Below are 14,154 nucleotides of genomic sequence, written 5' to 3' on the forward strand. Positions count from 1 at the left end.
ACATCCAGGACAACAGCTCAGTGGGTAGAAGGGTCACCATTATTTTGATGTTCCTGCTCTTCTCTGCAGCTGACAGCGACAACTACAGTTTCCCCTCCTCCCCACACATGACTTCTGATGCTATCAAACAAACTGGGAGCACTCACCCCTCTGACCTCTGGCTACCCTGGTAGTCAGACCAAGAACTGGGAAATCAGAGATCTGCCCTCTGAAGATGGGTGGAAAGGACAATGTATACCCGTGGCTGTTATCTTACATGCTCCACTCATTAAGATGAACAGCTACAGTATTTTTAGTCTTTGTATCTAATCACCAGATTTACTTAGTATCCGCTAAATAAATTTAGTGCAGATTTATTTACTGTCCATCCAGAATTGGGTACTGTTCCAGGTAAAGAAAAATGTAAGTGAAGGAAAGACTAAGTTTCTTCCCTGATGGAACTTTTATTATATTCTCTAGGATGGTTACACCAAGAAGGAGGCTACAGAAACCTATTCCTTTCTTTACTGTTATTGTGAATTTAGGAATAAAGTGCAACCTTGAGAAACACCAAAAAAGGGCCGGAGAGTATCAGAGAAAGAGGCCCTTGGGAAGGTGAAGATGTGGGAGACAGTACTTGTCATGTTGTAAAAAGACACACATCCAGCCTCACAGTCCACAAAAACCCCCAACACCCAGATTTGCTCCTTCAGAGGAAGGCAAGTTGGGGGATAGGTAAGGGCTACATACTCTTTCCCTTTCCACAATCTGATGACCCAGAATCCACACTTAGGTTGCAGACTCATGGGAGAACCTTTGGGTACATTTTCCAGACAGACTCCTAAATCCCACCCAGAATCTCCTCTCACATCCACTTCAAAGTAATGTCTTCCTGAGGTGAAGCGCTCACAGCCCAGGACCCAGGGTAGGTCAAGAAATCTTAGAGAAAATCCAAGGTTCAACTGCGGGCCTCCACAGGTGACTTGTCTTCGATCCTCAGAGACAATTAAGTGAGTATGAGCTGTATCTGGATCCAGGGTCACAGGGACTGCAAAATAAAACAAACAGAAAACAAACAAAACAAAAAAACCATGTTTTTAATGTGTTTGGTTTTCATAAACTAGCCTATGTTCAAATGTAAGCTCTATTTCTTGCTGGGTGCATGAGTCATCCTCTATCTGTTAAATATAAAGCAGAAATCCTATGTCACAGAGAATGGTGTCGAAGATGTTAAAATGAGCTAACATAAGCATAAGGGTTGGTGAAATTCCTGGTATATGGGAAATGATCATTAATGGATAGTAAAAATAAATATCATCATCACCATCTCACCACTCAGAGAAGCCGAGGACCAGAACTACCCAGATTGATAATGTTACTGTCCCCCCAAAGTCCTTCATCTCCTATCTAGGACAACTAGGAATCACAGAAGATTTGAGTAGAGCGAGCCCTTCCCATTTTAATAATAACCACCCACACCAAGAATAAGAAAGGAAAATAACAAAGCTAAGGACAGAGCTTATTACTGAAGGCCCAGAATTTTTCCCAGACCTCAGGAAACCTGCCCCATGCTTTTTAAAGTATAAGCTTTTCTGTCTTGTTTCAGCTAATGGATTAGCTGTAATGGAAACCAATACACATAAAAAACATGTAACTATTGATATGTCAAGTAAAATAGAAAAATATATGATAAACTTAAGTGTGACACTGAGCAGGTGAGCAGTATTAAAATGAACAGAAGTTGTAGCAACAGAGTTAAGTATACACTGTGTTGGGGTGAAACACTGATTACTGGACTCCAGCAGTAAGGGAAATCAAGTTGCAGAAACTCTTCCTGTCCTGGGGGCTCACTTTTCCCCCTCATGATCACTCCACACCTCTCTCCACTCTGCTGTTCCCAGTAAAGCTGACCCCTGCGTACACATCTCCCAGGCTCCATTTTCTCTGACTTCTACTTTCTTCAGCCAACGGAAGCAGAGAGGAGATGATAAGGCAAAGACAGACTGCCCCAGTGGGCTGGGGGTGCAATGCAAATAGCTTAGAAATCAATAGTAAAGGGCCAAATATAGATAAATATGAATAGAAAAACATCTACATCATAATATAATATATATACAATTGAACAATTAAAAATGCTTCATATAAAAAAGTCAACAGTGAAACAGTGAGTGACAACCGTTTTAAGCCTATCAGAAGATATGGGACATGACAGGCTTCCACAGATCAATAAAGTCAAGAACTTAACAGAAACATTCTCAAAACAGAGTAAACCCTGGGTAATCACAGAAGCCCACAGGGTCGATGGACTTGCAAGCAAAAAGAAACTGAACCTCTTTAGTGAAAAGAGAGAAATAAAATTAAATCCATAATCAGATACCAGATTAAATCTATCAGGTTGTCAAAAGTGTTCAATAGTGAGACAAGTCACACATGGAAGGTTCCTACTGTGGGTTGGAAACATTCATACAATTTTAAGATCTGCAGAGCTTATAAAAGTAAAACGTGCGTCCCTGTATAGTACCGATTCTATTCAAGGTACATCTGAGCAAACCATTCAAGAAAAGAAGGAAGCATGGGTCAGAAATGTTCACAGAAGTATTTTGTGCATAACAATTTAAAAAAAAAAAAGGAAATAACAAGTGACTTCAAGCCTTCCATTAAAAAAACATTCGGGCCTCCTCTGGTGGTGCAGCGGTTGAGCGCTGGGCTGCGAGGCTGCCCACAGCCTCTGCAGCGCCGGTTCATTCCCCAGGCGCCGGTGAGAGTCCCACAAAAAAAAAAAAATTAAATTAAATTTAAAAAAAAATCACATTCATTGATTACCACACTGCAAAGTGACAAAGAGTTCTAGAGCTATCGGCTGAGTTCCCAGACCTCCACTGTGGGGACTTACAGCACTCATTTCACCTGCTGTGTCTCAGATTCCTCATCTGTATCAAAGCCCCGACAGGGAGGACTGTGAATAAAACAGGAGAGCACATGCAGAGTCTTCTCATCAGAAAACAAAATTCCTAAACAAGCGAATCAGCCACAGAAAGAGAGCGCTTACTTAGGCAAGTGGAACCTTGCAGGTGGCAGTGCCTGTTGCTTCACTGGAACAAGCTACCTGGCAACAGGCATCAGGAAAACACCTTCCAGCAATCCCGGCCTTAGGAACATGCCGCACAGAAATGAAAGCTCCAGGATACAAGGCTTTTCGACTAGAACATCACTGCAGCATTGCTGTCACCCCCAGTGCTGGAGAGCCTGAGGCCCCATCAGCAGGGATAAGGTTACATATAATTAGGATAGTCTCATGGAGTGGTAGTTTTAAATGTCATAGGTGACATAGGAAGAGACTTCAATAAATTGTATTAAATGCTTGTACAAACATAGAAAGACCTAGATTTTGCTGCCTTGAGAAGTAGAACTGGAAATTGGGAGGGAAATGCGAGATTTTTCTTCATGCCTATTCTATTCTATTTAATTGATTACAATTTATTTGTAAAAATGATTTATAGAAAAAAACAGTAAATTTAGTTTTAGTATTACTAATAGTGTAATTATGTATATTATTAATAATATACATAATATGTGTAGTAATATATTATATAGTATTAAAATTATTAACATTTTTGCATTATAGTAAAATTAATATAATATATAGTACAGTGTATTATATATTACTATAGTTATCAATGTTATTATATTATAGTAAAAAATAGCAAAAGGCTTTAATAATGAGGGTTTTAAAAAGGTGATATATTTAATTAAGAGATAAGCCCATTTCAGAAACAGACTGCCTTAAACCTCCTTGAAATGCCATGTATGAAATATAAAAGAAGGCAAATCAGCTTACTGAACTCTGGACATGACTTTCATAAAGTTCTGATTTTTCTTTCCTTGCATCTTTATGAGTTCAAATTCTGAGATACTGTTTTTGGTGGCTACCGCTGACATTAATGTGACATTAACTGACATTTACATAAAAATCTATAATCCCTTGTTTACAAAAACTGGGTATAGGGGCAAATATTAAAATTCAGAATATTTTTGATGTTTTAAATACATAACAATAATACACACTACATGGTGTACCCACCCCCAGCAGGGGCTATGTCAGCCGCGTCCTCATAACCTTGCAGTAAGTGGGATAAGTAAAGGTCTCCAGTAGTCTCATATCAGTGTGACATAGGATTAGCCACTGAGGGAGGACAGACCCAAGGTGGTGTGCATGACCCCTGCCTCTTCATTTTACAGTCTTATAACACTTCTTCCATTTAACTGTGGGCATAACCTAAGATGCCTCTGATCGATTACCTCTAACCACTGGCAAAAATAATGGGATGTGACCCCTTGATTATATTTCACTATGTGATTCCATTTTAATAGCTGACTTACTCTGGAGATTATCTCTCCTGAGCTCGCTTGCAAGAAATAATTGGCCATGTTGGGCAGCCTATGTGCAAATTGATGAGTGGTGACTTTCAGAAGCTGGGGGTGCTTCCAGAGAACAGATGGTAAGAAGTCAGGACCTAAATGCTATAACCATAAAGAAATTAATTCTGCCAACAACTGGAAGAAGACTGGAAGAGGATTAACCCCCCATTGATCCACCAGATGAGCCTATAACTGCTCCGTGTGACCCCATCTTATCTGTCCCCAGATGTCTGACACATGATACTGAGAGATAAAATGTGTTGTTTTTTTAAACACTAAATATTTGCAGCTGTACATAACTAAAGCAGTCACCAAATCTTTCCAGTTAGGTCTCATTTTGTGGTAAATGAGTGATAGAAAATACTTAGTTGTCAAACCATTTGAATTTTGTAATTGTAGCTAAGAGGTGATGGAAATATAGCTGGCACTGATTAAGAGAATCAAGGGACAGGATTACAATTGGTAAAATGTGGTTTTTCGTGATTATTCTAACATTTACCATGTTGTCTGGGTCAAGGCCTTAAAACCATTAACTTTAAAGTCCATTATCCTCACCTACTTTCTCAGACATGACTGAGACATTAACAATAAACTTTACATACAAGACACTGTTCTAAATACTTCATACAGATTGATGCATTTCACCTTAATGACAAAACAGTGAAATGGGAATTGTTAGTATTTTTACTTTCCAGGTGGGAAAATCAAGGAGGTCATATGCTTGGAATGACACAGTTAATAAATGGAAGAAAAGGAGTTTGAAAAGCTTGCCCAGATCACCTGCATCCTGTGCCCCTGTCCAATCAATGAGGCATCCTAACAAGAGAGAGAGTGCGGCAGCCCTGTGAAAATAACTAAACAACCGATGTGGCTATGAGCCTGTCCAGGGGCAGGTAGTGAACTCGATTATAACTTAAGGTGCCTTTTGTCCACAGCACTTAAGAGCTTGTTAACTTCACAAACCTTGGTAGCTCTTTAACATTTTCTTCAAATCCAAGTAAAGCTCCGAAATATTACACACAGTCTGAAGCTCCAAAGACACAGCCTCTGGTACATTCAGCTTCACAGTCAAACTCCTGAAATCAGCAGAGGACAGAGACATCTTCAGTGAACATTCCATGAAGCTCAATGTACCCCTACCCCATCACCCCTGTACTCATACAGCACTTACCGGCCCAAGGTGTCTCTCATGTCTTAAAGAGAAACAAAGGCACAAGGTGATCGTGGAGCAGCATATCTTATGGAGCTTGACATGCAGGACTAACCTCTAATCATTTCTCCCAAAGAAGCGAAGAGACAAGCCAGCCACAGACAATGACAGCTACCAGGTAGAGTGATGCTCTCTGTCCCCTAGGGTACCAGCATGGCATCTAGTTCTTCACCCACTGAGTCTAGAAACTTCCTTACTGTGACCTGTGCCTCTAATCACATCAGCCTGTGGGCTGCTCGGGGAAGAAGGACAGAAGCTTCCTATGTCCCTCTGGAAATTTGCTTTCAGGGACCTAAAATCCTTCAAAGCAGCCCATGTTAGAGGCTTATCACAAATGTCCTCAGTGATGAGCAGAGGCAGAGCCCCTGAGAGGCCATCTCAGGTGGTGGCAGCAGGTATCACCTGGTGACGGAGCTGTCACACTACATGCTCACAGCATGACATCCAGTTCTATGTAGGGAATGAGAAGAAACAGCTCTAGGATGTATGTGAAGGGGGTGAATCCTTCATGCAGCCTGAGCAAAGCCCCATAAGAGCTCTTGGAGCAAGAACTACAAACAAAGCAGGGAGAGTGTCTCATACATTGTGGCTGACCCACTTTATCACCCACAAGTCAACTGGAGGAATCTTCTAGGAAAATGTCTGCAGTCAGGGTTCTGTACAGAGACAGATAGAAGCTCACAGACTCCTATGGTATGTATTGGCCAAGGATCTAGCCTATGTATGCAATGTGAATATATTTTATGATCCACATAAAGGCACCCTATAGATTACTGGGGGCCATATTCAAAAGAAACACTACTTCAAATTCCCTACAATGATTCCCCACCTCCCAGTGTAAGTGGAAGACCTTGCCATCTTCCCCTGCTTCTTTCCACGGTCCCCTTAACATTTGGGAACAGACATCTTTTCTGCGTCCTCCCAGGGCACAGCATCACCTGCAGCAAATCCTGGGCTGGGCCCTGACATTTCTTCTCTAGTTCCTGGATGTGGCTCTTGAGTTCCTGGATCTGCTTTTCCAGACTCGCCTCATTGTCCTGCAAACTCTTCAGAGTCTGCTCTTTTTCCCTCTCCAGTCTCCACAGATAACACTTCTCCTCAACACGGAGGAAGTTGTAGAGATTCTCAAAGTCAAAACGGATTTTACTTCTCGCATGCACTATATTCTCCTAGAATCAATAAAGGATGCTCAAAAGGTGCAAACAAACCAAAACTCATTTGGAGATGAAATGAGATACAAAATGAGGTGCATAAGCACAATGGGATATTGGTCTGCCTTAGAAATATGTGGAAGCTGATACATCGTGGATGAGCCTTAAAGAGATTATGGCAAGTAACATAAGTCAGAACAAAACGACAACAGTTTCATGATTGTTTTTCTATAGGTACATAGTCAAATTTAAAAAGAATGTAGACGGCCGGAGACAAGATAAGGGGATTAGAGATTCAGGTTGGAAGGATGAACAAGTTCTGCAGATGGAGAGTAGAGTTGGGGACACCCCAATATCAACATGATGGCCAATAATGTGAACACAGAGGATGCTGAAAATGGTAAATTTCATATGTTTATTTTAAAGATCACAGACATTTATAAAAAGAAAAGTTTTTGAGATACTGTGATACTTTTTGCCATGAGTCATCTGAGGTGGAGGAACGTGCATGTCCCTGCTACAGAATGAGGCGCAGGACGCAGAACTCAGATATGGGAGAGGCTGTCACAGTTCCCTATAGTCAACTGAGTTATTTCCTTCTTCTTCAGCTGATGAATTATGGAAGTAGGGCCAAGGTCAAACACTAGTAATCCCAGTTTATGTATTTGGATGTAAGAAGGTATATCTGTCTCTGATGGAACTTTGTGAAGCAACAGTTTGTGATGAACGTCACCAAGACTAGACATTAACACCAAGTAGGGGAGTCTATGATTATCAGGAAAGGGGCAGAATTTGATCAGAGTTACCAGAAATATTAATCAACTAAGCCTGTGTCCCGTACTATTTTTTCTAAGATGACAGAACCAAATAAACTTTCTTATGGGACTCACTTTTCATTTGGAAGATACAGAATTGCAATTTCCACTGCTGATTTCTCAGTTCATACAACATCATATGACTGTGACATTGTAGTCATGGATCATTAATTAGGATAAAGCAGAACTTTTGAGTAGGAGGCAAGGACAGCTGGACTCAGGCATTGATGTGGTTTCCCTATATGTTTGTAACAATGGAAATTCTCCCTTCACTACCCAAGATCCCGGAAATACATACAAAGGATCAGGACAAAGGCTGGAAGAGACTCCAAAAACAGGCAGAATGACTAAATAGTACAATTAACTGTAAAGCGATGGATTCCATCAGTGTGTTTATAGGGGTGTGGGCTCTGATCCTGTGTAAACTATAGAAACAGTTTAGAGACCCACAGTCTGCAGTGGTCTGTGTATGTACTTGCTGCAGCTCCATCCTCACCACCAGCCTCATGAGCTGAGTAACATAATCTCACCCAGAGTGACCCTGTTCTCAGTGCTCACAAAGGATGACTTCTGAACCTAGAAAGCGGAACGTTATACCCTGCACTGTGATAAGTGTGCCAAGGTGATATGGTTAAACCTTCAAAACAGGAAGTGATTTAGAATTTGAATTATTTAAATGCTGAGATCTTTACAACTTGAAACCTGGTCTAGGATGGTTACATGTAAGAAAGTTCAAAACTCTGCTTTTACAGATTGAGATTTTGAACATTCTAGACAATCATGGTTGTGAGGGTAAAAAGAGGTAGATAACTTCTCACAGATACTAGGGCCATAAAATAAAGGATGTTTGTTCTTAGATTTTATCTATTTTGTCTGGCCTAGTGAGAATAAAACATGAAGTATGTTGCCCAACCATCACTTTCTTAATGACATTGTATGCAAAATAGCTTGAAATTAATGAACTCAATTTCTTACCCTCCATTGCTTTATTTGCTCTTTTGTGGTCAACTTCAGGCTCTGACTTTGGTTTTCCTCTTCCCTCAGTTCAGTCAGAGCTTTCTGGAAAATTTCCTGATAAAAATAAGGTGGGACATTATAGTTAATTTGTCAAGCTTTCTCAAGGAAACTCAATGGATCCCCATCCTCCAGGGCTATTAATAATAAGGAGGACTTTAAATGTTACTGACTCTCACGATTTCAGAGAAGCGCCCTGAGGAAAGTCTGCGCAGTAACATATTTGATCCCCTTATAACCCTGAGAAGTTGGGAGGATTTTTACCATCATTACTGTGCTGTAGAATCTGAAGCTTAGGAAGGGGTTGAATGACATGCACCAGGGGCCATCACTGGTGGGCCGCTGAACTGTGATCCAAGCTCATCTGCTGACCAGAGACAGCTGACCCAAAACCACAATACTGCCAGGGAAGTGCTGCATGTGCACAAGATAATAACATACCCAAGACAACTTTCTCTAAATTTCTGTATATGATGAGATGTGCGTCCTTGCAGACTCTCTTCTAGAAGCTCCCCCATAAATCACACCCCATGGGCTGGGGAATACTAACCTCCGAAGTCAAGGGACTCCAGCATTCTTGTTTTGCTGATTTCCTTACCCTGTTGACTGCAGGATACCTAGAAGGTGGTGTGTCTCTGTCCCTGTTATCAGATTCACATGGCCTTGCACATTGTGGTTTTTCAAATTATACACACAAGTGAAGATAAAACAGGCCAGTGTGGATTGAGCACACTGAAGGCTACAGCAGGGATCATCACAGCAAGAGAGAATAAGGATGGGATGAGACACTGACCACCTGCTGAACATCAGGAGCACAGAAATTTATTCAGTGGAGACCCATCACATACCAAAAAAAAAACAAAAACAAAAACAAACAAACAAAAAAAATCCAAAAAAACCATGATGTGTGTTTTAAGATCATAAAATAGGATTTCAGGCAAAAATAATCTTAACTCTGAGAGTTCAACAAGAGAACAGGTACTGCTGCAGGCCTCTCATCCACTACTCACCCTGTAGCCTAGGGCTGCCTCCTCCACAAGTTCTGTGGTGTGTCCTCTGTGCTGGGGGGAGCGCTCACAGCGCCAGCAGATGAGCTGCCCGTCGTCCTCACAGAACAGGTGGAGCTGCTCCCCGTGTTCCTCACACAGCCTCTCACGCTCCAGCTCCTTGAGGCGCTCAATGAGGTTTTCCAGTTGCTTTATGGGCCGGAGATTGTCCTTCTTAAATGGTGCCCGACACAGGGGACAGTGGGACCTCTTTGGGGATGATGTCCCTTGTCGTTGATTAACAAGTAAATCTGTTATGCACCCGTGGCAGAAGCTGTGCCCACAGTCGATGCTCATGGGCTCCGTCATCAGCAGGAGGCAGGTGGAGCACATGGCTTCCTCCCTCATCTTCTTGGTAATGAGGGCTGAGGCCATGGCTTTCTGAAAAAATCCAATATTGTGGTTAGAGGAAGACAGAACTTTCCATAGTGATGGAAATACACATAACCTGGATTTTTGTGCCTCTACTAATCTTGAAATCCTGTGTCTAGAAAGGAAATGGATTGGAGTTTGGTTCCTGTTTATGGTCACTAAAACATACAATGAAATTTAAAAATTCAGTTTCCTATCCACTAACTGTGTTTCAGCGGCTTACTATCTACCTGCAAACGTGGCTACCTGACACCCCAGAGACAGAGAACATCCCATCTTTATAGAAGACCTTCTTGGACCTGCTGCTAAGAGGCTTAGCAACATAGGCTTAGCCAAAGTTGCAATAAGATATAGAAAACTCTGTGAGGGAGAGTGAAACACTTTCCCAACCAGTAAACATTAAGAATTCTTCGTACCTGTATAACTTCTTTGTACGTGGCTGTAATACTTGGGAATTGGGTGGACTGTGAAAAACTCCCAATCACATTTAACACTATTTACCCCATGCCCCCAATTCTCCCTAACCCAACTTCACCCCCAAGCAACAAAACCAGTAAACAGGCTCTGTGAAGACCCTTCCAGGGTCACAGTCAAAATCAGCAACAAAACAGGAAGAAGCAGGTATTGGGAAAGAGCTGGAAGAGAAGGAGTGGGTCCTGGAGCAGGGTCTCTGGAGACCTCCCTTGAGACCACTGTCTCCTCCTCAGGCCATGACTGTCTCTCAGCAGATTTAGGGTGACTGGATCGAGGGAGTGTGTAGAATAGAACCCAGAAAGCAGTGGGTAAGGCCTGGCCCCCTGGGCCTGGGTGTTCACCCCCTAGCATCACAGTGAGGATCTGACACCCAGAGACAGGAGGGGAGTGACCAGGAGCAAGAGTCAGTCCTTCCCACGAGATTGCTTCTGGAACCTAGTCCTTTTCTCCCTTTCCCATTCCTGGTGGCTTTTGCCAGAGAGTGTCATTGGGAAGAACTCAGAGAACTTTCCTTTGAAGTGACAATTCTCTGAATTAAGAATTGGGACTCAACTAAAGTTGATGATTAGATTATTTCCCCCCAAAAATAAGGATAAAGCTCTCCAGTCATAGGGAATTGGAGAATTCTTTTACTTCACAACTTATTTCCCTTAAAATATATTAGATTCTTTTCTCGTAAGGGCTCTGTGCTCCTGGAAAGACAGGCCTCCCCACTCCTTACACCCAGGGTACAGGTCCTGGGCCTTCACTTACCTCTCATGCATGATCTTCTGAGATGGGGCATGAAAGAGAAAGAGAAACATAAAGAGAAAGAAAATGGGAGAGAGGGCTAGAGAGCGAAGTCCTAACCAAAGTGCTTTTCCCAAGCTACCCCCACCACACACACACATGCACACACAGACACATTAGCTCTTCCCTGACAAACCTTGGACTGGCGTCATTTACCACCTGTGCCACTCAGCACAGCCGCACACTCAGGGTGGGGTCCCTCCAGCTGCCACTGCCTGCAGCTGCAAAAAAAGAAGTGAGCTCTGCTCTAAATCAGAAACGAAACTAACATGGGAGGGAGGCAGACTCCTGGACATGGGGAGGATTGTGACTCTTCCACATGTCCTGAACAGGAGGGGGACACAGGAGAGGACCCCTTCATTTACAGCAACAGCAGAAGGGATAAATGGTGGCCTAGGACTCTTCTGTCACCCCCACAGTCTCCGCAAATCAGCAACTTGCAGAGGTCACTTCACAGACTCTGACCTGAGCGCTCTCTACTTTTGCCGCCAGCCTTCTTGGGAATCCAAGACTCTCCTCAACCATATTATCCTTGCAATTTCCAGTGCCTATTGTTGCAAACTGCTCTGGAGGGTGTGGTGGGAAAAGGGGGTGACAGCAGCAGGGCTCATGGACACTGCAACACTTCCCCACATCATCCTCCCACTCTTGTCTTCTCTTGCTGCGTCTTGCTTTTCTCTTCAGTTTTGCTCGGCAGGACTCTGATGCGTAAGAACAGCCAAAGTCACCACCCAGGAGAGCACAGGAGGCCCCTGCAGTGAGTGGTCTGCACCACCTGGGAGCCGCATCACCAGTGGCCTGTGCTTGTAGAGGAGAGACTGGGAGTCAGGGGTCAAGTATTTAGTGCCTCAGCGCCAGCACCTCTAGTTCAATAAAGAACACTATATTGAGTTACAATTAATGGAAAAAAACAGGTTATCTTCACAAAACAAGGCTCTGCCATATTTATATCCTCAGGTGTAAAAGGCATTTATGATAAAAACATAATATTTTTGCTTAAGAACTAACTTCTGCAGTCTGAGGGGCTGGTTGGGAGAAGGGGGAGGCAGTCAGGAGAAGCGAACTGGAATTCTAGAGCTGGCTGGCTGCTCCCTGGGCCCCAGTGCTTGGCTTGGGGCTGAGAGCCATGTGGGGTCTGTTGGGCAGCTGACCTGCAGAGGAGCCGGGGTGCAGCCCAGTCATAGGCCTGCCGTCTAGCAGCTCAGGCCCGAGGCCCAGTTGTGACCCAGGTTCCTCTCTTCCCACCCAAGAGGAGTTTCTTCCAGTTCTGCACCCCCATTCTTGTGCCCAGAGCCTCTGCCCATTTCCACTCATGGACTCATCATGTCCTGGCACAGTCTTGGGAGGAGACACCACACAGGGACAGGAAACCCCTCTGAGGCATCCAGCTCATAGACAGAAGGGGTTCCTGATCTGATGGTGACTTCTCTTGTACCTCCTTGCACTGTCACTGTCCTGGATGAGACTCTGCACCAGGCACAGCTTATCCTGAGTTGTCTTATCAATGGACCAAGAAAGGAGATGAGGGACCCCACAGAGGATCAACCACCCCACACAGCAGCAGCAGACAAGAGCACAAGCTCATGACAGGGACTGTCCTGTGACCACTGCCCCCCTGGCACCTGCTGTGTGAATGAGTGGATCATGCAGCACTCAGGGCTGAGAGGGGTGGGGACACAGAAGAAGCCTCCAGAGACACGTCCCCAAAGTGGGGAGAGCCCAGTGCTTCATGCGATGTGTGTGATATGCTGAGACAGCCCCCCAGTGGGAGGCCCCCTGGGGATGCATCTCCTCCAGACAGTGGGGTGGTTTCTCCCTACGAGGCTGGGTGCAGGAAGTCAGGTGCCCAGTCTGGGGAGTGTTTCCCTGGAGTCCCTAAAATGGTTATGACCTGAGTGTTCCCTCTGTGAGAAACTGTCATGCACAGAAATCCTTAAGGAACTTTCCTCAAGTCCTTCAGCTGTCTCCCCTCAACCAGGATTACCGTGGCCTCCTGTGGGAAGGTGCACTTCTCCCTCAGTTGAAACTTGCTTAGGGTCTTTATTTTGTTCAGGGACTGTTTTGCTTCAGGCATTATTCACTGAACATTTACTTACCTGCTTATTTCCTGCTTCCTTCATGGGAATTCAGCTCCAAAGGGTAGAGATTTGTGTCAGTATCATCAACTGACGAATCCCAAGTGTCCAGAAGTTACAGCACAGTGTGATCTGTGAAACCAGAAAATGATATTCTGACATGCTCTCGACGCAGCCCCAAGGAAGTATGGGCACACACTGGCCAATGGAGCAGACATGCAAGGGGTGTAGTGGTCATGGGTTGAGTGGGGGACACAGGTGGTGGCGGGGGGCCATGTGACCGGTGTGGTGGTCATAGTAAGTGTTGCATGTGACACAGGCTTATGTGTATGTGTCAGATACTTCACGTGGTATGTACAGTGTGCAGTAAATATCTGTGTGTGTGTGTTATGTATATTCGGGGGGATGGGGTATTGCCATGTGCTGATACCTGGGGTTTAGTTTGTATGATGAATTGTCTGTGGTGTGTGTAGTGGCTGTGTTTATGTATATGCATTTAGTGGGTGGTAAGCACGGTAAACTCTGAGCAGTACTAGAAATTACCAGAATCCCTGAAAGCCACTGGTTTCTAAGACAGCTGTTTCCATTAATGGAAGAGAGATTTGGGACTCTGGAAGGAGCTTAAAAGAGATTCCATTTGCATGCAGTCATCTGGGGTTACATATCTAACTGTGCCATGGAGTTTGAGTGGGGGAGCTACTGGAAACTGAGGGTAACTTCATGAACCTATATGCACAGAAGACAGGTTCCTTTCTCTCTTGCTTCTCTATCTCCAACTTTCACCAAGGACTGGATGAGAAATGTGTAGAG

At 43.8% G+C, this 14,154-nt stretch overlaps 1 protein-coding gene across 1 annotated transcript; it reads right to left on the bottom strand.

Moving 5' to 3' along the window:
* Positions 1 to 488: 488 nt before the first annotated feature.
* On the bottom strand, positions 489 to 10,009 carry LOC311188387 (E3 ubiquitin-protein ligase TRIM38-like; the record flags this gene model as incomplete). The annotated part of the gene is made up of 5 exons (XM_084259487.1): positions 489 to 1,027; positions 5,362 to 5,474; positions 5,570 to 5,591; positions 6,576 to 6,777; positions 9,599 to 10,009. The coding sequence occupies 5 exons, from the start codon at positions 10,007 to 10,009 to the stop codon at positions 510 to 512; spliced, it is 1,266 nt and encodes a 421-aa protein (XP_084115613.1). The 3' UTR covers positions 489 to 509.
* Between the last annotated feature and the right edge of the window lie 4,145 nt (positions 10,010 to 14,154).

This window comes from Talpa europaea, assembly GCF_964194135.1.
Source record: "Talpa europaea genome assembly, chromosome: 2".
Classification (NCBI taxonomy): Eukaryota; Metazoa; Chordata; class Mammalia; order Eulipotyphla; family Talpidae; genus Talpa; species Talpa europaea.